This window comes from Apodemus sylvaticus, chromosome 1, assembly GCF_947179515.1.
Source record: "Apodemus sylvaticus chromosome 1, mApoSyl1.1, whole genome shotgun sequence".
Lineage (NCBI taxonomy): Eukaryota > Metazoa > Chordata > Mammalia > Rodentia > Muridae > Apodemus > Apodemus sylvaticus.
The window spans coordinates 203,636,141-203,661,092 of NC_067472.1; the positions used below are offsets into that span (position 1 = coordinate 203,636,141).

At 38.6% G+C, this 24,952-nt stretch overlaps 1 protein-coding gene across 9 annotated transcripts in view; it reads left to right on the top strand.

Moving 5' to 3' along the window:
- Nucleotides 1-24,952, top strand: part of LOC127676075 (zinc finger protein basonuclin-2-like) — a 577,904-nt gene that overhangs the window by 518,002 nt on the left and 34,950 nt on the right. For 7 of the 9 annotated variants that reach the window (XR_007975680.1, XM_052172020.1, XM_052172017.1 and 4 more), the window contains one exon: nt 17,981-18,106. The exons of 1 other annotated variant lie outside the window; for it this stretch is intronic. Coding sequence is in view for 6 of the 8 variants with exons in the window: in XM_052172020.1 (XP_052027980.1) it covers nt 17,981-18,106 (126 nt within the window). In the remaining 2 variants the exon portion in view is untranslated. Of the gene's footprint in view, nt 1-11,517; nt 11,540-17,980; nt 18,107-24,952 lie in introns of those variants that run through there. One more of the 9 variants, XR_007975679.1, reaches the window with a different exon arrangement.

A 24,952-nucleotide genomic window follows, 5' to 3' on the forward strand; every position in this document is an offset into this window, starting at 1 on the left:
GAAAGGACTGGGAAGCAGATTGTCTATTAGCACCTCTTGAAGATGCTACACTTTGAGTTTGGCTCAGTGAGACCTGCCCAACAGAATGTAAGTTTCTCTTGTTTAAAGACATTGGAATTTTGTTAACTTGTTATGGGGACCATGTATGTACCTTACTGTGTTTTAAATGTGTTAAATATTAAGTTTAAATATGATAAAGGAATAAAAGCTATTTGGTATAGTAAAAAAATGTGTGGTAATTTATAAGACTTCCTTACATGAAGACTGGTAACAGCCCATTTTGGTACTCCAATGAACTGAATGAATTAAGAACATCTTCATAGATAGGTTTTATCTTTTAATCAGAGGTTGCTGGGCCAGGGATGCATCTCAGTGATAACGTGCTTGCCTAGCCTATTTGAGGTCCGTGTTTATCCCTGGTATCAAGACAAAGAAAAAATCATTTTAATAGTGTCATGGTGTCAAATATATAACCAACATCTGATGATTGCTAAGAAGAGTAGGATTTCATTGACAGTTGCATTGATATTGTCCACGAATGTAGTTTTGACAAATGAGTTTGAAGACATAACCAAACATAACTGGTTTTGTCATACAGAAGCACCATCTCCACCCTTTTGACACATGAGGGCATTTCTAATTATGTCATGCTCAACAATTATCAAGAAATTGTATAAGGACTTACTGGACTCAAACTGCAGGGCCTGAGTTTATCTGTTTTCACATAGTGCTCTTCAGAAAGCAGGGGTGGTAAGGCATTGGAATCTTTATGATCATTGCTTCCTGTTTAGTAATCAAACCTAATGCAGGAAGCCTGCAAAATGACAGGATTCAAGATACTCTACTATGGCAGGATATCTAAGATTAGAATAAATATCTAATAGGTAAGTACATAAAGATAAAATGAGCTTTAAGCAGTTTCTGTCCCTGTTCTGCCCAGCTATTGAAGGATAAACTCAGAAGTATTTATTTAGTCTCTTTCCGCTAATAGTGGGGATATAGGTCCAAAGAGCTTTACCACTGTTGTATTTAGTGACAAATACAACAAAGAACCTAGGAAAAGAACAAGAAAGAGGACAGGGTTTAACTGTGTTTTTAATTTGTTAAATATTTATCAAATATCAAAATTTAAATATTATAAAGATATAAGCTATTTTGGTATAACACTAAATAGGTGATAATTTATAAGACTTGCTTACATTGAGACTGATAACACATTTTGGTACTCGAATGGAATGAATTCAGAACACCTTCATAGATATTCTATGAGATCTATGTGAGATGACTGGTAGAAACACTGGTCACTGGGAGAGGAGTCAGGTGATCAAAACTGGGAAGGTTGGCAGAGGTTGAAAATCATGTTCCTTTTAGAGGATTTGGGAGACTCAGCTTTAATTCAAAAATCAGTTCAAAAGGAGAAAATGCAAATCCACAAAGCTGAGGCAGGGGGTTATTTTAACTGTGAAAGTGCATGCATGTTGGGATGTAGCTAGTGGACTAGAGAGTAAGTGAAGGTAGAGATACTGGAAGGCTCTAGAGATTGATTGCATAAGAAAAGTATTAGAAGAACAACAAGGCTTCTGGGAAATGCAATCATTCTGCCAGCTACAAAAACAACAAACACATTCTCATCAAGAAAGGACACACATTACTGAGTAGGTATTGAAAGGTATGCACTTGTAAGGTAGCTCCAAACAGCTGAAAAGTTAGGGAAAAGTAGGTGAAAATAATAAAATTAAAATTGATAAAGTGTTTCCCCTTTGGGATAGTCTCTCTTAAATCTCCATGAGGATATTTGGATCCAAGACAATCATTTATACATATGTTGAGTTGATTTGCTAAGTAACAAATCTTACCATCTATATACTGGTGTTATCTCTATACTGTAAATCTAGAGACTGGGTTCAATCCTTAGAGAGATTTACCTCTGTTCCAAAGGTTAGAGGAAAGACTCAGATACACTATGTCTCCAAGGAAACACTTGTTTTACAAAATTGAGGAAGGAGAGAGTGGTGTGTATAAAAGGAAAAAGTCATTTCCGAGTTCAGAGTGGTGGATGACATCACTTGCTAAGGTGGGCAGAGTTGAGAAGTCAGGTTTGAAGTTGCTGTTGCACAGAGCCTTGGAGATGGATTTACACTAGAAAATTCATCTGTTGTGTAGAAATCGATTGTCTCGTTAGGGTTTTAATGCTATGAAGAGATGCCATGACAACTTTTCTAACAGAAAATATTTAATTGAGGCTGGCTTACAGTTTCAGAGGTTTAGTCCATTATTGTCATGGAGGCTAACACAGCAGATTGCAGACCAGGCAGGAATGGTGCTGGAGAAGGAGCTGAGAGGTCTACATTTTGATCCCAAGACAGGCAGCAGGAGACTGTGTGTCATGCCCGACATAGCTAGAGCACAGGAGACCTCAAAACCTACCACACAGTAACACACTTCCTTCAACAAGGCCACACCTACTCTGAACAAAGCCACGCCCTGTAATAGTGCCAATAACTCCCTATGGCCCAATCATTTAAACACAAGAGTCTTTGGGGGCCATTCCTATGTAGGCTGATGATAGGGCTTTGTGGCCCTCAACTGGATGTTGGTAGCTGGATAGGCTGGTATGTAGGGACACAGAAAGTGAGGGGAGAAAGGAGGTCATTTCTTCTGCTGTGCAATCATAGATTTAACACAAGTAAATCATTCTTAAGTGGTTGATCCAGGAGTCATAGTCCTAGCAATGGCTATTATTTTTATCTTTTAGTGCTTTTCCTGAACACTGTGGTACAATATTTAGGTTGCCAACACTTGTAATCCAGATCTGTGCCTTCTGCAGTAGTGTGTGTGCTTAGGGGTTCCTCCCCTTGGCCTGTGCTACTCACAGAGTTGTACCTTCTCTGAGTCTCTTGGGTGTGCTGACTGTTCTCCTGCTCCTGCGCCTCCCTTGAGACCTGGAATCCTCTCGTTCCTTCTGTCTTGCTGCCCTCCTTTGAACTTTTGCTTATTTGGAAATATTTCCATTTGTTTCCACACATAACTTGTAGATGTTTATCCTCCCCCCCCCCTCACACAGTTAGGTATCCGTTTACTGGCTTATTTATTTGATCTGGAATGTGTTGGATTTGAAACCATAGCACAGATGCTTTTCTCTCCCAGGAGAGTGGGGGATGCACAGAGAATGGTTTTGTGTGCCTCGGAAGTGACGGTGAAGAGGGAAGTGTCTTATTGGGCAGAAATACCAAGTTGGAGCTCCAGGTGTGTGTCTAGAGTAGACTCACTTCATGACTATCTTAGTTGCTGCAACAAATTGAAAAAGGACATATAGGTGGGAAAGATTCTCATTTGCAAAATGTTTTTGATCTAGTTTAAAATTAGGACTGTCTGCCATCTACTGTATTACATAGATCAGTTTGTGTATCTTTTGTCCTGGAGCCACCTGCTTAAATCAGCCTCCTGTTCTGGTAAATCTAAAAGGATTCAAAGAAGCAGGGGTTGGCTTCCTATGAAGAAATGCTTTTGCTGACCGGGTCTGACAAATAGAAAAGTAGGAAGAGGTAGCCTTCAGGAATCTCTTTCCATTTTATGAAGACTAGTGTTGGGGAACTGAAGTATAAATACAATCAAGAGAAAGCAATGGTGACCTGGACAGAGACTTTACCAACTGATATTGTGAAATATTTGGTGGGCTCACAGTTATAATGGGTTTGTCTTAGACAGTTCTCCCATGAAAGTGTTGGTTAATAATTTACCCTTCCTGAGAGGCAGAGGCCGCAATCATAGGTTGAGAGCAGGAACTCTGAGGCCTGTCATCTGCTGGAGTTCATCTTGCTGGCTAGAGCCATGAACCCTGCTGGTTGCCACAGGGTACCAAGCCTCTGAACATTGACAAAGAAAAGCTTCAGAGAGCTCAATAATGCAGAGATGTTTGGAGTGATTTACTTAAAGCGGTATCTAAAGTAATGGGTTACTACTGTAGCTACCCATCTGCTCTGCATCAAAAAGAATGTAACTCTACATCTTTTGAAAAAGTTTATTTTGAAGTAGGGTGGAGCTGCGTATGGAGGGAAGAGAGTGTGGCAGGCTGATAAATTATTGCTACAGAATATTTATGAAACTTCGGGAGAAAGGACAAATTGCGCTTGTTGATTGATACCTGGAATATGTTTTTATTGTCTAACAAAATATTGGATGCAGCTGTACCTGTAAGACTTAGCTGCTGTGCGTGTGATCGTCAGTGGGAGCTGCCGGAGCGTGTTACCCCTTGCCATACACTGTTTTGATAGGATAGTAAGCTCAGCTCTGCTGTAGGCTTCAGTACAATTTATGTGAATTGTATTTCCCTGTTTAGTCATTGAATCATATTGCGATATGGGCATGGTAAGTTTTGTAATTTGCTTTCCTGTGTGAAGAGTACTTTTCTTCTACTAAAGGTCCATTGCTGCCTCCTTTTTTTTTTTAAGTTAGGCGTTATGTCATTACAAAGATTTACAGTTATTTAATAATGATTTATTGCAGTTATTTATTCTGCCAGCTCTGTCACATTTTCGGTGGAATTTGTAAATCAAATTTATATAGAAATTTACCAGGACATGCATTTCAGGATTTAAAAAAATATACTTTAAAATCTTTTTGAAGTGGTAACTTTAACAACCGTTGTTAATGTTCAGCCTCTGCCATGTCTTTCCCACAACCACTGCAAAGAGGACCCTGTTAAGTCTGTTAAAATAGTTTCTGGTTTATCCTCTTTACTTTCAAACTATTAGTGTCATGTTGTATTTGACCTGGGATGTTCACACGACATTAAGGAACGTGGAAACATCTTGACATAAGGCTCTCTGCAGTATCATAAGTTTTAATCACTACTAAAGTGCTCATCCAGGATCTAACTGAGAGCATATTTAGGAGGTTGTGGAATCCCCTTCCTTTGCTCAGAGCTCACTGGCTGTAGCCATGAAGGCTGCATTGTGTTTTGGTTCATTGGGCAACTCACACTTTTTCTGTTACTTTGTTATATACAAATGCCAAGTTGTGTTTTATTTTTTTCTTTTTAAGGCTGTGTTTACTTAACACCATGTCTTTTGTTGTTGTCAGCACAGAATCAGAATCTAAATACAATCTAAATACTTGATTTCCAAGAGTGCATGAGAATTTTAGTTCTAAGATTAAAACACTAAGTTTTATGTACAACCTCACGAAACCTCTTTTGATTAATTGGCTGGCCCGAAAACACACTGATGGCATTGTTCAAATGTTTTGATATGGTAATGACTCTCTTAATGTTCCTTAAAGTTTTAGTCACCAATTAATTATACTTAAAGATGGAGGTTTTGGTTCAAGAGGGAAGTGAAATCATTAAAAGTATTCCAGACTCAACATATTTTCTACTGGTGTATATTTCTTTATCATGCTGGGCACTAGTAAATCATAATGAATTCAAGAAAGAAACAAAGGCATCCCAAACAGCTTCCCACCTGAAGGTAACCCTTTGTCACACAGCTTCATTTGGACTACAGATAGCAGGGGAACAATGACTTCTAAATTCCTTTCTTTTTTTGTTTGTTTGTTTTCATATAATTTTTATTGGATATTTTATTTATTTACATTTCAATCTTCCCAATTCCCTCCCCCCAGCTAGAAAATCCAGAAAATCTCACCCGCTCCTGATTATTTGAGTGTATGCCACACACACACACACACACACACACACACACACACACACTTCTGCCTCCCTGCCCTCAAATTCCCCTATACTGGGGCATCGAGCCTTCATAGAACCAAGGCCTCTTCTTCCATTGATGCCTCACAAAGGCAATCCTCTGCCACATATGTGACTGGAGCCTTGGGTCCCTCCATGTGTACTCCTAGGTTGGTGGTTTAGACCCTGGGAGCTCTGGTTGGTTGATATTGTTGTTCTTTCTATGGAGTTGCAAACCTCTTCAACTGCTTCAGTCCTTTCTCTAGCTCCTCCATTGGGGACCCCGTGCTCAGTGCAATGGTTGCCTACAAGCATCCGCCTCTATTTCTCAGGCTCTGACAGAGCCTCTCAAGAGAAAACTATATCAGGCTCCTGTCAGCATATACTTCTTGGCATCCACAATAGTGACTGTATATGGGATGAATCCCCAGGTGGGGCAGTTTCTGGATGACCTGTCCTTCAGTCTTTGCTCCATACCTTTTCTCAGTATTTTCTGAGTATTTTGTTCCCCCTTCTAAAAAGAATCAAAGAACCCACACTTTGGTCTTCCTTCTTCTTGAGCTTCATGTGGTCTGTGAATTGTTTCCTGGGTGTTCTAAGCTTTTGGGTTAATATCCACATATCAGTGAGTGCATACCATGTGTGTTCTTTTGTGATTGGGTTACCTCACTCAAGATGATATTTTCTAGTTTCATCCATTTGCCTAAGAATTTCTTGAAGTCATTGTTTTTAATAGCTGAGTAGTATTCCATTGTGTAAATATACCACATTTTCTGTATCCATTCCCCTGTTGAAGGACATCTGGGTTCTTTCCAGCTTCTGGCTATAATAAATAAGACTGCTATGAACATAGTGGAGCATATGTCCTTGTCATATTCATTTCTTTTTTAAGGCATAATTTTTAAAAGTGTTCTTAAAAACATTGCATGGCAGTTGATTTTTGCCTTCAGATGGGAATTCTGTATGTTAAGCAGAATCTTTACACTGTCATATTAAAAGGAGAATAATGTTAGACAGCTTAGTGGTAGAGGCTGATCATGCATGTTCGAGGTACAATCCATATCCACCCACACTGGCAAACATTTTTAATAATAATTGAAAATATGTACAAAACAATTTGCTTAGGAAAATATACCATGAACGAGCTTATATTCCAGAAAAACATTTACATCTTTTTATGAGTTGTGACTAAGAGTAATTGATGAATCCATAGTATAAGGGATAAAGAAGTGTTATGAGAGGGAACAGAGGCTGCACTTCTTTGGGCATATAGAGAGGGTATGTATGTATGTATGTATGTATGTATGTTTGTATGCATGTATTCTGAGCAAGCACTTTCTTCTGAGATATATCCCCAGCCAGGAGAGAGGCTCTTCTTGAAGGTTTTAATTTGTGGTTTCTTAGAGGTAGCACTTGCTTTCCTTAAAAGCATTTAGAATGTCATGTTGAAGAGATCATGGAGGAAGATGGAGGACTTTCTTTTACATTGTCTCAGCCAGCATCAAGTGTTCATGGTACCCTAGGCAGTTTACCTACAGTTGGTTAAATATTTAGGAAAGGACATTTAGAAGCATGTCTTCATGAATCTGGCCTTAGCTTGGACTTTGTCAGTTCTTTATTTTATTTTCCTTTTGTTTTGATCTGAAAACCTTTAAAATATGATTCTAACTAGAAACTTTAAAAGAAACGACAAAATTCATTAATGAAGATGCCTCGTCTTACAGGTGAGTCTTTACTGGCTAATGATGAATGCTCTGACAGGCTGAGGAGCTGAGAGAACAAACAAAACAAGGCAAGGTGCTCAGTCAGCAAAGGCTTCCAGTGCTGTTGAGGGAGCAGCCTGGAGAAGCACACCCTGGGCTTAGCCCCTCTCCTCATCTAGTGTTCATTCCTTCATCCAAATTTCTTAAATACCTTTGAATACAGGGCAGTTTGCCAAATGTGGTAAGACTATAGAAGTTAAACACTTGAATTTGCTTTTAAGCCCCGACGAGTAGGAGGTTTAATTGTTTGTTAACAAAACTCTGAAATGGGCAGGGAACAGTTATATGAGAACAAAGGTCTGATTCACACACACTGAGTTTGGGGCCTGAGAGGAAGGCTCTTGAGTGTGGAAAATCACAAAGATTTAAGTGGTTGTGCTAGAGAGCATATACACTGGCCTCCTGGTTTAGTAGTTTACTGTGAGTTCTGGAAAGAGGCTCCTTCCTAAAGAGCATGGACAGGTGATCCCCTATAGAGATGTAAACACTGGGCGTAGTGTCTCTGTAGTTTATAGCAAAGCCATAGGTGCTGTTGTTTTGGGGTGAGCTTCCAGTTGGGATTATAAGGTAGAAAATGTCTATAAACATAGTGCCAATGCTCTGCTATATTTAATTTGCGAAATTATTTTGAGGTAGAAAAAAATTGGGCCACAAATACAAATACTGATACTTAAAATTTTCTGTAAACAAGTTTTTGAGTTATCCTACATGATCTTTTTAAAATGGAAGTACTTGTAAATTGCTAATTTATTTCATCTAATTGCAGGTGGAGGGGCCTCAGGTGCTACCATGTCATGGGCTTTCCCTTTTCTGTTTAAATATACTGTATTTCCAAGTGTTTATATACTTGTAGCATACAGAAAAACAGCAAGCTCTTTTGTTCCTGTACCTTGTATTCTGTGGGAATGTGGACATACAACCCTCACCCCAACCCCTGCCAACCGAATACTTACTGTTTCGATCTCTCTCTCTCTCTTCTTATATTCACTGCCCATTGTTCCTAGAAAACCACAAAGCTTGCATTGACTGGTTGAAGAGCATGGTTCTCCAGTCTCAAGGCCTGTGCAGTTGACCTATATAATCTCACCTCTTATTAATTCCTTGCGTCTGTCTGTCCAAGGTGCGGTGCTCCTGTGTACTTCCTCATGATGCCTTCCTGTTTAGAGTGCTGTCACAAGTCCTCTCAGGACCAAATTATTTCTGCTGCATTCATACTGCAGCTAGCAACACTTGCACTGATTTGGGGACTTTAAGAGAGCAAGTATTTACACCTTCTCTTTCCACTTAGGGTTTGTACATGCCTGCCTGACTAACCCGGAAGTCAGGAAGTGAGGGGACTTTGTTTAAAATGGTATAACTCTGAAGACATGGGCACTGTTTCCAGCCTCCTCCAGAGAAGAAACGAAGTTGCTTAGCCTATTTGGACCTATAAACCCTGTAACTCTGTTTGGTCATCTGTGTGTCCAGGCCACAGTATCGGGCTCTTCTCTCCTTTGTCCTCTCTTTTTATTTTATACTTTAGACAGTAATGCCACAGACAGTGAGGATTTTCTGCACCTTTTGTGATTTTCTTGGAGATCCAAGAAATTTGCTTGGAGATGATTTTAAAAAGATCATGTAGGATAACTTTCTTGGAGATCCAAGAAATTTGCTTGGAGATGATTTTAAAAAGATCATGTAGGATAACTCAAAAACTTGTTTACAGAAAATTTTAAGTATTAGTATTTGTATTTGTGGCCCAATTTTTTTCTACCTCAAAATAATTTCGCAAATTAAATACAGCAGAGTGTTGGCACTATGTTTATAGACATTTTTCTCTTTCTTTTTAACAGCTACATAATATTCCATAGAAATATCATAATAAGTTAAAACAAATTCTAAAAGCATGAAAATGTACATGTTAGTTGTACAATATGTAATTATTGTACATAAAATGATAAGCTGACTACAAAAAGGATAAACTTGGTAGATTATTGAAATTTTAAAAATTGTGTATTCCCAGATTTCTTTTGGTTTAAACTCTTCTGGGAAATAATTTCCCCAAGCCCTAAAGAGATTCATGTTAAGTGGTGTTCAGATTGAAAAACAATTGGCAAATACTTTTACTTCTTAAGGAATCAAGATAGTATTTAACAATTTTCAAGGAAATGGTAAAAATGAAACAACACAGCCAGTTGAGGTGAGTACATGCTTTGAAAGTAGACCCACTCAGTCTTAAATTTTCACCTCAACAAGATTTGGCCAAGTGATTTCATCCTGCTAATTTCCTCATTGATAAGGGAGATACATTGATATTAGTACCTACCTCATTAGTACCTACCTCATGGGGCTTATGAAAAACAAAATGAAATGTATTTGATACAAATGGGAATCATACACATACACACACACAGACACACACATACATATGAGGTATCTCTTGTTCTCTCTGTCAACATGATCCGACTTTGGCTACAAATAGTATCTCAAATACTGTACTTCTTAGTAAACTTGCTTGGACTGCATCATAGGCTTATAGAAGAGCTCCTGGTCCTAACTATAGCCTTTGTCATCGTTGTTCTCATCTTCTTTATTTCTTATCCCTGGTCTTTCACTCAACACCTTGTCATTCAGGACCCCTGTTCATGCTGGCTCAAGTCAAGTAGATGGATACTAATCTACTCTAATACACACACACACACACACACACACACACACACACTCACACACACACTGATATAGATTACATACATATATATAATAGAGAAATTAGAATATATATAGGACTTAGAATCTACACTATTAAGCAAGGTCACATGACCTCAAAAACAAATGAATCACATCTTTTCTCTCATGCAGAATCAAGTCACTAACGTATGTGTAGATGTTGACAAATGTACTTGTGGATACCCTGTAACATGAAGAAAAGCTAAGCACAAGGGAATGATGTGGTCATTGATTTCAGGTCATTGATGAGTTAAGGGAACAGAGTAGTTTTTTCTGATTGAAATGTTGTCATGGAGTTTGGGCTTTTTTTTATTAGATGAATACATAAAATATATTCAATACTTAAAGAGTAAAATTTAATATGAAAAATCATAGATTCTACTTTGAGTTGCAGTTCTAACAGAACATAAGTTCATTACCTTACATAGGCTTTGGGTCTGGTATGTAGTGTTTTTATTTATTTGCATTTTTATAATAAGGCTTATGAAAAGAAAAATGGAATGTATGTAGGGGAATTTTGATCCTTTTCACAGTATCTGGCATACAGCAGGTGAACACTGAATGCAATAAATGTCTATTTATAATGATTGAGGTAAGAATTCTAGTTGCTGGATTTTTGACCAATTCCATCTTTATGTAACTTGTCACTATGCCTTATAGAGTGAGTGATCTTAGCCAATGGACATATTTGCTTTCTTCCTTGACTCTTAGGATATGGCTTGGCTTTGCAATCTCTGGAAAGCAGGGCATGGAAACACTGTTTTTTCTATGTACCGTATATAGAATGCCCAGTTCTGGAGTTAGCCACGAGTCAGAGTATCTACCAGGGCTTGTGCTTGGAAAAGTTCATTGTCTGGCTCATGGGGCTATATGCAAAGAGCTAGAATCTGTCCAACTGTTGATGACTTCCAATCTTACCTATTTTAAGTTCTCAGTTTAAATACAATTTGCCTGGGAAGTTTCTTGAAAGTTTAATATTTGGTTTTGTCAGGTCAGTAGGAGAAACTCTGGTATACCATGAGTTTTCAATATATGGCCACTGCTTTAAACTCTGCTGTCAAAGCAATATGGTAGACCCAAGCCCAGAAAATGGTCCTGGTTCTGTTACCAACTCATTTTGTGTTCAGCCTCAGTTTCCTTGGTTGTAAAGCAATCATATTAAATTAGTCACCCCCAACCTCCCCGCGGGATGCCTCAAATTACAAAGGCTAAGACACCCAGGCTCTGCACTGCTCTTCCCCCATGTTCAGAATTCACATCTTCATTTTTCAGAAAAAAGATTTCCATTGATTGAAAGAAAATGCAATGGAAAACCTGTGGAGCTGTGCATGGTGGTGCACACCTTTAATCCCAGCACTCAGGAGGCAGAGGAAGGTGGATCTCAGTGAGTTCAAGGCCAGCCTTGTTTAAATACCATTTTCCTTTGTGTGTGGGAATGAACTCTCCATATGTAGTACTTGAAAGGCTCAAGTAGCCAGGCAAACAACAAAATGAGGAAAACAGGTGATGGTTGAAGAGACTGGTGGGGGAGGGGTGCCTGCTAAAAAGACAGTAGCTTCTGTTCCACCCCAGTTTACAGTTGTTGAAAAGGAATATTTATGCTATACCTTTAGTTTCCCAACACTTACCTTTTGTCTCTGTCTAACTCACCCTTTATATGTGAACTTTATATGATGGCCATTACTTAAAACACAGGCCAAACAAAAATGCCCAAAGCCATCTAGTTTGAAATCTATACACACACACACACACACACACACACACACACACACACACACACATACTGTGCATATGTGTGTGTGTGTGTGTGTGTGTGAGAGAGAGAGAGAGAGAGAGAGAGAGAGAGAGAGAGAGAGAGAGAGAGAGAGATTGATTCATATTTGTTGAGTATCTATGTCTAGAAACTAGGTAAACCTTTTGTACTAACCAAAGTATTTGGTTTTCACAATGATTCTATGAATTACTTCTACTACTACCATTTTGAGGTAGAAAATTTGGGTTAAGTGATTTGGCCAGTAAGTAAAAGCTTCTACAGATAGTCAATCCTATGTTTGAAAAAAGTCTCCTTGCTGGACTTCTAACCACATACACAGTTGACTGCTGGGCATGCAATGTGAATAAATGGCACATGGGCTGCTGTATGGCAGAAGCTGCGGAGTCATATGGAGATAGCTGTATGATACCAGTTCAGTGCATACATGTGCGTGATAGGATAAAATACTGAGTACTGTGTACTTTTATACTTTATGATTTTTTAATAAAGCTCAGTTAGATCATTGTCATTTTTTAAAAAGAAATTTTAGTCTTTCTCTTTGCTGCAAGCAAACCAGACTCACTAAGCTTTGGATCTAGTACCATCTGTGTCCAAGGGCAAATACCCCTTCTCCTTGCCATATATAAACCCCACTCATGGAAAGGCTCCAAGTCTTGAGTGATGATCACTTCCTCTGGGCTAGAGTATGAAGAAGAAAGTAAATCTAGCAGGAGTGGTAAATCCCCACAGACATGATAAGTACTTGAGGTCAGAGACTGCATCTTTTATAGTTTGTCTACATACCAAAGTCATTAATATGAAGAGTCATCTTAGCAGTAGTGGTTGTAGTAGCGAAAATAATACAAAGAAGTTAGTCTCAGTCTGTGCTTTGCTATCCGCTTTCATGATGCCTAGGACTCAGGAATGTGTCTTTTGAGAAAGTAATGTGAAATCATCCCTCTCATGCTCCTCCTTTATTTCTGCTTTTTTCACCTAACCCTCATAAAATGTGTTTCAACCTTCAGAACTCTTGCCTATAGGAATAAAACTATAAGATATTAGGAAGAAAAATAAAAATACTGTGGGGGAAAAAACCCTGTATGTTTATCTGTTTAGGTCGTTTCCCAGGGGCTTTTTAGGATACTTCAACACTATAACTTTTGTTTTTCCTTCTCTGAAAAAAAATATTTTCACTGTATATATTCATTGTGCATATACGCACATTTTATACATGTATCTGCTATTCATTGAGCCTGTCCTCCACTGCACTCCCCCCTCACTTTCCCCTTTCTAGCTTATCCACTTGATGTGGGGTGGGGAGAATGAAAGAGCCAGTGACCCTGACAGTATTCTTCTTGACAGTCCATACCCATCACGTGAGTGGAAAGTACCAAAAAACCCATTTTCAGAACTGTATCTCAAGTCTCTGGCTCCTGAAGAAAACCAGTGTGGTTCCGATGTGGGACGGGAAGAGTGGTTTGCACCCTGTGGGTGCTCTGGGGCTGGAGCACACACAGCTGTGGGTTACAGATGCTTGCTCTTCACTATTAATGTGGCCAGCATGTGAAACCATGGCACCGCAATACTACACAGAGGTCCACGTCTCTGATAGTTTGAGAAATAACTCCCAGCTGAAGAAATGTTTTCTTTGGAGGGCTGGAATACATTCCAGAACAGAAGGTCCTCTTTCAGAAATGGTAGAATTAACCATTGATTAATTCTAGTCTAGTGATGTTGGACTGGGCATTGGGGACTGCATCACATGTATCTAAGGGCTTGGAGCTTTAACCAAAAGTACAAGGGGAGAAAAAAAGAAACGAAAAAATAAATTAAAGTTCCTTTAAATCTTTGGTTAATAACTTCTGCATTCCTTACTGCGTGTATATCACAGACCTTGTTGTATACACTCTCAAGGCATTGCATAGTTTCTTTGAAATCACAACTGCAAAGCATTAGTAGGAGCTGTCATCTGAGTTGAGGTATGATAGACATGTTTCTACCAATTATTATTTCCCTGAGGATGGGGGAATCAGAGGCCTGTATATACAGACAGAAGAAATGTGTATGGTGTTGGGTATCGCTTAAAGTTCAATAACAAAAATTATCTTCTAGACAGGAATTTCTTCTCTCTCTCTCTCTCTCTCTCTCTCTCTCTCTCTCTCTCTCTCTCTCTCTCTCTCTCTCTCTCTCTCTCAACGTATGTGCTCCCTTCTAATGGTATACTTGAGAGAGGGTCTTAAATCTGCCATTGTTAGTGAGAATGTTTTCTCATCCAGGTTACAATTTCCATTGAAATAGTTGCATACAAGTATTCAGAAGTTAGTTTATTGACTCTTATTGCACTTCGGGGTATCTAATAAATAATTTATTAGCTTGATGGATATGTGGCTACCTAACTATGGAGCATGAAATATGCACTGTTTCTCTAATACACTGTAGGGAGACTTGTTTATAAAGTATTTAGTATTGGTTTTATAATGCACTGTTGACAACAGGAGACCACGAAGCTCAAAGATCAATCTCATTTTGGCCCACAGTATTAATGCTACTTTATAAAGCTATATGACAGGTCACTTAGACAGCGGTCCTTACAGAAAGGACTCTGTTAGGAAGGCTGGTTGTAGTGGCTGCCAGCACAGCAGATAAATGTCTTTGTCCATGTCCCTGAGGTGTTTGTTCAGTGGCTGTTGATACTGGCCATGTGATGGAACTCATCTTTTCCCTGGTCTCTAGAGGGATTCTGGACTAAAAGTGCTGAGTTCTCCTAATGCAATCCTCACTAATTGGGTAGAGAGTTGATGTGACTTTGGATCACATGGGCCTGGAGGTAGGAGTCAGCAGTAAGGGATGGGGGGCTTACCTCCTCAGCTTTGTCTCATGTCTGCTAATGAAGCAATATTCTTAGACATCTCTCTCCTTAATTCAAATCATATATGTGATATAGTTCAAAATATTTCCAGTTTTTATTTGCTTTGGGGAATTTCTTTAGCCAGGAGTAAACTTGCAGCCATTTTTTTTTAAAAAAAAAATGCTCTGTATATATTTAGAATTGGGTTTATGAATAAATAAAGATCAAATAATTTGGTCTAAAATGTATTCTTGGCATTTTAATTCTTTTACATGAACTCATCAGTGTGGGAATGTATGTGATCACTATAGTTCCCAAAGTTCTGTTTCTTTCCTGGGCTATATGTTCTGGAGCAAGGCATTACTCTCTGCATTCAGAACCCTTTATTGGTTTTCAGTATTTCAGATTTCAGTGTCAGTATTTCCAACTCCTAACTACACTGCCTTTAAAAAAAATTCTTTAAATTTTAAAAGATAAATAAATCTTAGAGAGAGAGAGAGAGAGAAAACGAATGCACCTATGTACATACGTATGTATGTATGTATGTATGTATGTATGCACCTGATTATCAAATCCCCTGGAGCTATAGTTACAGCAGGTGTGAGCCATCTCATGTAGGTACTGGGAACTAAACTTGGATCCCATGCAAAAAAAAAATTGTACATGTTCTTAACTACTAAGCCCAATGCGTTGTCTTAAAGCCAACATTGTCTTGACTGGGAGGAGACTTCCTAAGTACTTTCAGGGGCAGCCCTCTCTGCAGTTGACCTGTCTTCTGATCACCACTCATGGATTCTGACCTTCATTGTGCCTTTTTAAGTAGACTGTTCCTTTTCTCTTCTCCAGTTGTTCTCTAGTTTGTGCTCTTAACTGGAGTTGTAATATCTGTGTTTCTTTTTAAAAACATTAAGTGTATTTATTATTGTTTTAAGTAAAATATAATTACATCATTTCTCTCCATTCCCTTTCCTTCCTCTAACAACTTCCATGGCCCACCCTTGCTCCTTCTCAAGTGTCTGGCCTCATCTTCTTTAATTGTTACAATATGGCAGGGCCTGAACAAGGACAATGAGGGGGGAAAAGTGGAAGAGGGAAATCCCGTGGGACCCCAACCTCAGACAAGAACTACAGGCAACTAAGGGATGCTGAGAGAGGTGGTCTTCCCTATGGAAGATGCCCTCTCATTGGTTATTCAATGCCAAGTGGCTGGTCCTCAAAGCATGTATATGCAAGCAACTGAGTAGACTGAGTAGGTCCTATTTACACACACACACACACACACACACACACACACACACACACACACACAATTCCTGAATTTCTTTGTTTTTGTTGGGTTGAGACAGGGTTTCTCTGGGTAGCCATGGCTGTCTAGAACTCACTCTGTAGACCAGGCTAGCTTCAAATTCAGAGATCTACTTGCCTCTGCCTCCTGAGTGCTGGGGTTAAAGGGGTATCCATCACTGCCTGGCCTTAATGCCTGAATTTCTTACCAGGGAAAAATTTCTATATCATTCCTTTGTGTCTGAGGGATTTTTTTCCTCTCTTCAGAGAACCTTTTCATTTGTGTTCTTACCACATTCTCTCCTAGGACCCTTTATATCATTTTCCCTCTGGCTTAGATCTTCAATATCCTCTTAACTGTCTTGGTACCCTTCGCTCACTCTAGATTTTTCTTTTTAAACCTCCCATAGTGGAAAACAAGCTGTCTGTTCCTAGGGACACTTCTTTAAACCCTGCTAGCTTTTCAAGCCCCAAGGTTATTTTACTGTTCCTGCCCCAAATTACACATTCCTTTGCTCCTCAGACTGAGCTAAACTGTATTCTCCTTTCTCTAGAAGGTGCTGCCAGCCAGATCCCTAGTGTCACACTGGCTCTTGTGATCCACATGTTTAATCGTGTGTATGTGTCTGCATCTTGGGAGGGGGGCTTGTGTGTGCACATGCATGCAAGTGCCTACAGAGGCTGGAAGAAGACATTGGATCCCCTGGAGTTGGAATTAACAAGATTACAGGCAGTTGTGAGCCACCCAACATGAAAACTAACTTGGGCTCTCCACAAGAGCAGCGTGCTCTTAACCAGTGAGCTATCTGTCCCATGTCCTTACACATGTCCTGTCTGTCATTCCTAGGGCTTTAATTTCATTCCCACGGTGTCTTTTGTGTTTTGCTTTTTTTTTTCATCAGCCTTATCTGCTTATTTTACCTGTTTATTATAATAGTTCCCTGATTGATCTCTTAGCTTCCTTTTAGTTATGTTTTAATGTGTTGTCATAGATGTACTTTCTTTAAAAATATTAATATTTGCCCTGTGTTGAGGTTGTCTTTTTGTAGAGTTGGTTGATGACTTTGTGGATAACAGAATAGCAACTGAGTGGACTGTGGGACTCTTACCCATAGTTCCATTACCCACGCATCTTCCCATTTATTACTGCTTTATCCATCATCCTCCCTGCGCCCTAGTGAAACTAGATCACTTCTCTAGAAGAATATTGGTGGTCTCTCAGGGCCTAGAACAAAGGCAGCCTTTGCTTAGATGCTTCTTTCACATATCAGTGGGAAGGCATCCCTCCCTAAATCATAAGGATCTACTGTGCTTGCCTTAACACTATCTCTATTTGTGTAAGGTCGTTTTCGCGCATGGCTTTTATTCTGTAGTAGATTATAAACCTGTGAGCAGGGACCATGTCTTATTTTGGTGTTCCCCACAGCTTCTTGTACTTGGTATGTGAAGCTTGATAAATAGTTCTTCAACAGTGAGTAAAAAGTTTTATAATGATTTTCTTGATGATTAGTAGAAGAAAATGGAGTAAGTTGGGGTATTGACTGGAGTGTGGCTCAGTGGTAGAACTTGTGTTTGGCAGCCCCGGTGTCAGATACCCACATGACTGTCCAGTTCCTCCTTAAAGAAAGAATCTTAAGTGCAATGCTGGTTTGGCTTCTTAGCACACAGGCTTGCACTCAAGAAGCCCTGAGTGGCTCCCCTGTCCTGTCACCCCTCAGTGAGCTATTCTGTTATTCCTCATTGTTGTTTTCTTATGGTTCATATATTTAACTGTTGGTTGCTATACACCTTAGTAATTAACTCTTTTTACAAGTGTTTGAGTGGTCAGAGGAGTATATTATATCTGTAGTTTTTAAGATAAAGTATCTTGATGCAACCAGGATTTCTGTAAAATACTGCCTGTAGACTATATAAAATTTCCTCTTCTAATCTCTCAACAGGCACATTTTGTGCCCTCCCCGCCTCCAAATTGCCTCAGTTACAAATCGGAAGGCAGGCTTGGTGACCAGGACTGGCAAGCACATTTTAAAGTCCCATGCTGTGGAGTTGATCCATCTCAACTTGAGGTATGTTGTTCTTTCTTATTTAAGTCACTTAAATATGCTCACATTCTCTGACTGTCCTATTGAGGTTTGTTCCCACATAATTATTCTTTGTTCCACCCTCTTACTGTCTTTCACACTCATGTGCACGCTAGGAAATGAATGTGTTTACTTGCTTCTCAACAGTTTTTAACCTCTGAAGATACTGCATGAAATAGAATTTTGTGGCAATAATTCGAATGATTTTGATTGTGATAAAGTGTCTTCTTTTATTTCATCCCCTTTTTCCCCTTTTCATTTTTTACACATAGTTCTAGGGAAGATTTATTCTAATCGTCACTGTTTTTAAAATGGATGTGTTAGGGTAGTAATCTTTGAGAATTGAAATGTAACACATATGTAACACACACACAGACACACACACACACAGACACACTCATACACGTGCAGACTAATGAGTTTCCCTAAGATGATCATAACCAGGACATCAGCTGATGGACAGACAGTGCAGTTATGTGTGAAAAGCTTCCTGCCTGCTTGCGTCCAGCCGAGGTCCTACACCAAAGGCCCCCACTCTCCCATTTAAGTTTTTTTAATTTGAAAAACAATCCAGAAATCATACAAATTTTCTTTGCATCAATGTTTTTCACTTAAATGTATGTTTGTGTGGGCATATGCATGATTTTGTGTGTAAGCATGTTTTTGTGTCTAAGTAGTTTGTAAGGGCTTGTGTATGTTTGTGTATGTATGCATGTATGTATATGTGTGTATGTTCTTGTATATGTGTTTGTTAGTATGTGTGCATGTGTTTGTGCATGCATGTGTGCATTTGTGTGTATTTATGTATGTATGTGTGTGTGTTTGTGAGTACTTGTATATGTGTTTGTATGTATGTATGTATGTATGTATGTATATATGTATGTATGTGTGTGTGTGTTTGTGTGTGTTTGTGTGTATTGAGCCTTGTAACAGGGTTTTCTTGTGCAGAAGTGAATCTCAATCTTCCTTCTTGACAGTAATTTAAACTATTACTGTGACATTTTTACTAGCGCTGCCAGCATCTCAGGCTACAGTTTTTAGAAGGAAGTAAATAAAAGCATTAATATTATCTTTACAATCCCACAACTTTCGTGGTCATATGAAAGTAATTCCCCAGTGCACTTCCGTGCCCCAGCCTGTTGGATTTTTGTCTTTTGCTTTTGCTTTTTATTTTTATCCTCATAGTCATTTAAGGAAAGATACCACTGATTCTTTCAGAAGATTTTTCTCACAGGACATCAACTGAAGCTTGTGATAGTAAGACAGCTTTTGTCACTGCTTGTACACCCAAAAAAATTAAAGACACTTTTTTACTTTTTAGATCAAAACAAAATAGGAAAATGTTTGATCTTTTGTAGGCATAAGATTTGTACTGACTGAAGATGCTTTTTTGAAATGTGAATCTTGATTCCAAGGGATTCTCATTTCCTTAGCATTTTGTAAGCTACCTGATCTACTGTACCTAACCACATCTGTCCATTTTCTGATCTTTAGCATCCATGGATTATAGCCTTTTAACATTTCCTGGAAGTGCATTCCGGCGCTCAGCCCTGACTAGGGTGTCAGACACAGCATCTCAGGCAAGTTAGACAAGTGTCAATTGGAGCATTTTCTCCTTTTCAGTAAAGCGTTTAGGTAATATTTTCCTAAGGGGAATGTTAATGTAACTCTCTGAAGTAGCTCGAACCTTGTTTAAGGGGCTTGTGTTCCTTTTCTGGTCACATAAAGATATTTTTACTGCATAAGGTTTTCTCTGTCAGTATTGGTCACCCTTTTCTTCTCTCAGTGCATAGCAGCTATTATATATGTCTCGTGCACTGATGTGATTGGTGTTCCTGTGAGTTCACATTTGAGTATTTAGTATGTCTATAATGGTTTGGCAGAAAGCTGACTATAAATGAAGGCATGGGTACTCTTACTTAAAAATTGAACAATGGTCTTATTCCTCAGAATCTTTGGGCTGTTTTGGCTGAAGCTACTATATGTTGAAATGTCCAACTAGGTTGTCAAAGCCATCTGGCATTTATATATAGTTATATATGAATATTATAAATATGAAGGAACAAGTGAATTCTAACACAGACTCTTGGAGGAGAAGGATTGAGATGCCAATCAAAGATGATAACATGAATTTAGATTTTTCTTCTCCTTTTCATAAAGACCCTTTAAGCTAATTTTAAATTAGCTAATTCATGGACTCTAAACCTAAATTCTTACCATAAAGATTTTAATAGAAAGAGTAATAGACTGTGTAGTTTAGATCGTTTACATATGACACTTGGTTACATTTAGTTGTTGGCGTGCATGAATCATATATCTTTTTGAGGATAGGATCTCACTCCTATCTGCTTTGAAACTCACTATAGAGATCAAAGTGGCCTGGGATTCACAGAGGTCTGCCTGCCTCTGCCTCCCAAGGGCTGGGATTAAAATCTGAACCACCATGTACCCCCATGTACCCCCTGCCCATGCGTCATCCTTTTAACCTGAATTAAAAGACTGCTACATACATGTCAGTCTGCTACTTACAGCTCAGTCACCGAATAAACTGAAACAAGAAAAACAATTGCTAAATAACAAAAATTTTCCTGGTTCCTTAAAATTTAAACATGAGGACCCATGATTACCAGATGTTACTGTTTGGGAACATTGGCAATCGAGACACAGTTGTCCATCTCTTACAGAGATCGAAATGGAAAGAAAGAAATTAGAAATCAGTTGGCAAGCAAAGATTTAGGTGTAAATATTAGGTGAATCTTAATTGTAACGATGAGTATCTTTACATTAAGGAAGATAATTCATAGAGGCAGGCAGATCTCTGTGAGTTCGAGTTGAGGCCAGGCTGAGCTACATAGTAAGTTCCAGGACAGTCAGAGCTATGTGGAAAAAACCCTGTCTCAAAAACAAAACGATACAAAGCACAAACAAAAAACACCTGTAACAACCAAACAAAACCGAAAAGATAATTCAGATCTTGATCTTTTATTTATCATTTTTTATTTTTATGATCTTTTTTGGTTATTTTACTTATTTACATTTCAAATGAACAACATTATCAACCAAGCAGCTCTTGATCTTAAGAAGTACTTTTAAATGTCATTTCTTCTTTTCTCCACAGAGTGCACATAGATGTGCTTGTGTACTCATTATGTTTGGGTTAATATGTGTTAAGGGAAACGAATATTTTACTGTCCTCTCATCAAATTGTATAAACATAGATAAGTATACAATTATAAAGCAAACAAAAAAGTGGAAATTAAAATTTAAAATTGAAATTATTATTTAAAATTTAAAATTGAAATTATTATTAGCTTTACTTTTTCCTATTCTTTATATTGAACCAAATTTGTTCCTCCTTAACTTTGTGTCTGAAAAGAAATGGCACAATAAAGTAGGGGTGTCAGGCTTCACAAGGGGAAAGGGTGGCAGGCTTCACTAGGGGAAAGGGTGGCTGTCAACCTTCTTCCTTAGGAGTATGGAAGTGAGGGAAATATCTGTTCAGAGGAGTTTTCCTTCATTAGTTCTTTCTCCTTTTTTTCCCACTTAACACATCTGTTAGCATTCCACACAGACCAACAGATGTTGCAAAGCAAGTCCTACACTTCGTTCTCAAGAAAAATGACATTTCCTTAGTTGCCTGCCCCACCTCTGTGACTGAGACCAGCCTGCTGCTCCTGCATAATTTGCATATATTAAGCTATGTGCCTTAATGCATTAGGAACCTGAGCTTCAGCATTCCTTTATATGTTAAGGTCGCATGTCATTAGTGACTAGTTTACAGGCTGCCTTAGAGTTCTGAGAAGGAAAGAGATTTGAGGATGGCAACCTGATTCTGTACACTGAGAGTGGATAGCCAGTTAGCAATATTTTTTCTATAAAATAGATGAGTTACAGAAAGCTCGAGCTGTCCCACCACGAGGAAGTGCTGATTGTCATGCGATGTGAAGCATCATTTTTATTATTTTGGCAAGAACAGGGACAGTTTTGTCTTGACAAGCCATTAGATGAATACCAGCGTGTGTCACATGAAAAACCACTGATCTTTAACCCAGCTCTGTACTTAACCAAGCTTTGGAAGCAAATTGTGACTGAAGGAAGAGCAAAGGCCAGTACACTGTCATTACAGATTACAGAGTCTACTAACAACAGGAGAACTGAGCCCAGGGAGTCACAGGTGCGGTTCTGTAAGCCGTCAGTAGTCCTGCGGATGCTTCTTAAACTGTGTGCACAAGCCATACATTTATTTTATATTTGTTCAGGATTTACGTTGTAGCCCTAGCTAGGGAGGAAAAAACTGAAAAGAGAGAGAGGGGGGGGGGGAGAAAGAAAGAAAGCCTTCAAGTGCTTTCTTAGTGCAGGGCCTGAGTTTCTTAGCACAGAACCACGACCTTTATATAGCTTCTATGTTCCCAGTCACAGAATGACCTTAAGAAAGCCCTGTGTTTTGAAGAAATTAAATCCAGTGAAGAAAAGTAAAGTTGGGTATGGTGGAGCACACCCTTAATCCTAGCACTGGAGAGGCAGAGGCAGGCAGATCTCTCGAAATCAACCTGGTCAATAAAGTAAGTTCCAGGCCAGCCAGGGCTACATGATGATACTCTGTCTTTAAAAAAAAATAATTGTAATATAAATAAGGAAAGGATGGGTTATATTCCCACAAACAAACAAACAAACAAACAAAAAGCAACAAAATAAATAAACTAGTTTATTCCAAAAGTATATGCTAAAGAGCATTCTTTGGCCTGTCAGTAGTCAGTAACTGTGACTAACTTTTCCATCACTGTGTAATTTTTGAGAAAATAAAAGACCCAAATTCACCTCACTACAAAATATTAAAAAGATAATAGCATTCTAAGCAATCACTTGTGGGAATTACTGCTTACAGAGCGAACAGGAAAGAACACACTGCCTTCCTCTGTTGGTGGGATTGCACTGCACCTCTCTGTAGTCTTGTTATCCTACACTAACTGAAATGCAAATTCTTTGTAACTAATTGGATCTCATTGAGGGTACATGCACAGTGTGTAGTTATGTGCAAAAAGGTTTTTAAAAGTATGAATTTCCTGTAATTACAACTTTTAATTACTATCCAAAGTGTGCAGTTAGTGCAGGGTTAGTATATATGCTTAACTTTAAAAAATATTATTAGAAGCATGACTGGTGAAATGTTTGATAAATACCAGATAAAAACAAATGTGTAATTGTAGCATCTGTAAATTGAATTTAAACTATTTTTTAAAATTAACATTTAGGATTTAGAATTTGAAGCCAGTTGAGTATACTGATGGCATGTTAATAGTACAGGTTTTTTTAAAATAAATAAATAAATAAATAAATAAATAAATAAATAAATACAAACATTGTAAGTGTTAAAACATCGTTAGTTATTTCCAGAGCTGCTTACCTTGTCCACTCTCCTGGTCTTATGTTAATGTTGTAAAAGTATTTCAGAGTTGTATGTGTGTATGTGTGTGTGTGTGTGTGTGTGTGTGTGTGTGTGTGTGTTACTGCTGTGTGTTATGAAGAAGAGTTAGTTACTCCTAGTTCTACAGTTTCTTCAGGACCTTGAGAGCTCCTTGGTGGACCTCTCAGTGTACACAGCCTAACTCTCAGTCTCAGGGACTGTGAGGAGCGTCACGTGACCTTTCAGATTTGTGATCCCCCTAATCTGAAGTACACGACTTTGAATCAGGAAGAAAGCAATAATTGTGAAAACGATGTTTATCCCCATGGCCTAGTTGTAAATAACTCGGATACAAAGGATTTCAGAGGGTTATTCTGTAATCTACAGAATGTTGAGCCAATGGAAAGCCTCAGGAGATGTCTTGGTGCCTTGGTTTTGTTGTTAGTCATGGACCTGAGTCTCTAAAACACAATTCAAGTCTCTTACTGGCTAGAAAAGCATCAAGGTTCTACATTTCCCTATGGAAATGGATGGCAAGTTCACATAACATATTTTGGGACTTTCTATAGGAGTCAGAATTTTATGTTCTAAAATTTATTAAAAAATGGTTTTAAACATAATAAACAAAACATAAACATTCAAGGTTTGTACTTTAGCATGTTTATATATAGCTAACTCTTTGGACTGGTGTCTGTTGTTATAATGAAGCTTTTACTTTTTTTTTAACTGATTTTAGGAATTAACTAAAATTTTGTTTGACAAAATCCATCTAGGAGGTACAGTACTGTGTAATTGTTGTGATTTTTCTTGTGAATCTTACGAGGCTATCCTGATGTTTTTTTTTTTTTAAAGATTTATTTATTTATTATATGTAAGTACACTGTATCTGTCTTCAGACTCCCCAGAGGAGGGCATCAGATCTCATTAAGGATGGTTGTGAGCCACCATGTGGTTGCTGGGATTTGAACTCTGGACTTTTGAAAGAACACTCAGTGCTCTTAACTGCTGAGCCATCTCTCCAGCCCTATCCTGATGTTTTTAAGGCGTGGCTACGGCAGGAATATTTAGGTAATAGTTTTGCTGCAGACTTGTTTGGTTAGACCTTGCAGTCTGAGAGAGACCGGTTTGCATACTCTGGGTAGCATTTTGTCAGAGGACTGTGGCTGGGCATAGCAGATTTGGATGTATTAGCTAGTCAACCTGATAACCCTGTACAGACTGTATTGATTTTCTAGGAGAGAGTTTATGAACTAAATAAACTTGGGGTTGGTGTCTTAATAAACTGCTTCTCTCAGTCTGTCACATTTAGTTATGGAGCTGTGCAGTTTAGGGGGGAAAAGGGCTAATTCAGTTACAGATTGTTCACAGCAGGGTCTCCAGATTAGCCCTTTGTTTTGTAATGCCACCTTGCTTGGGCTCGCGTTGAG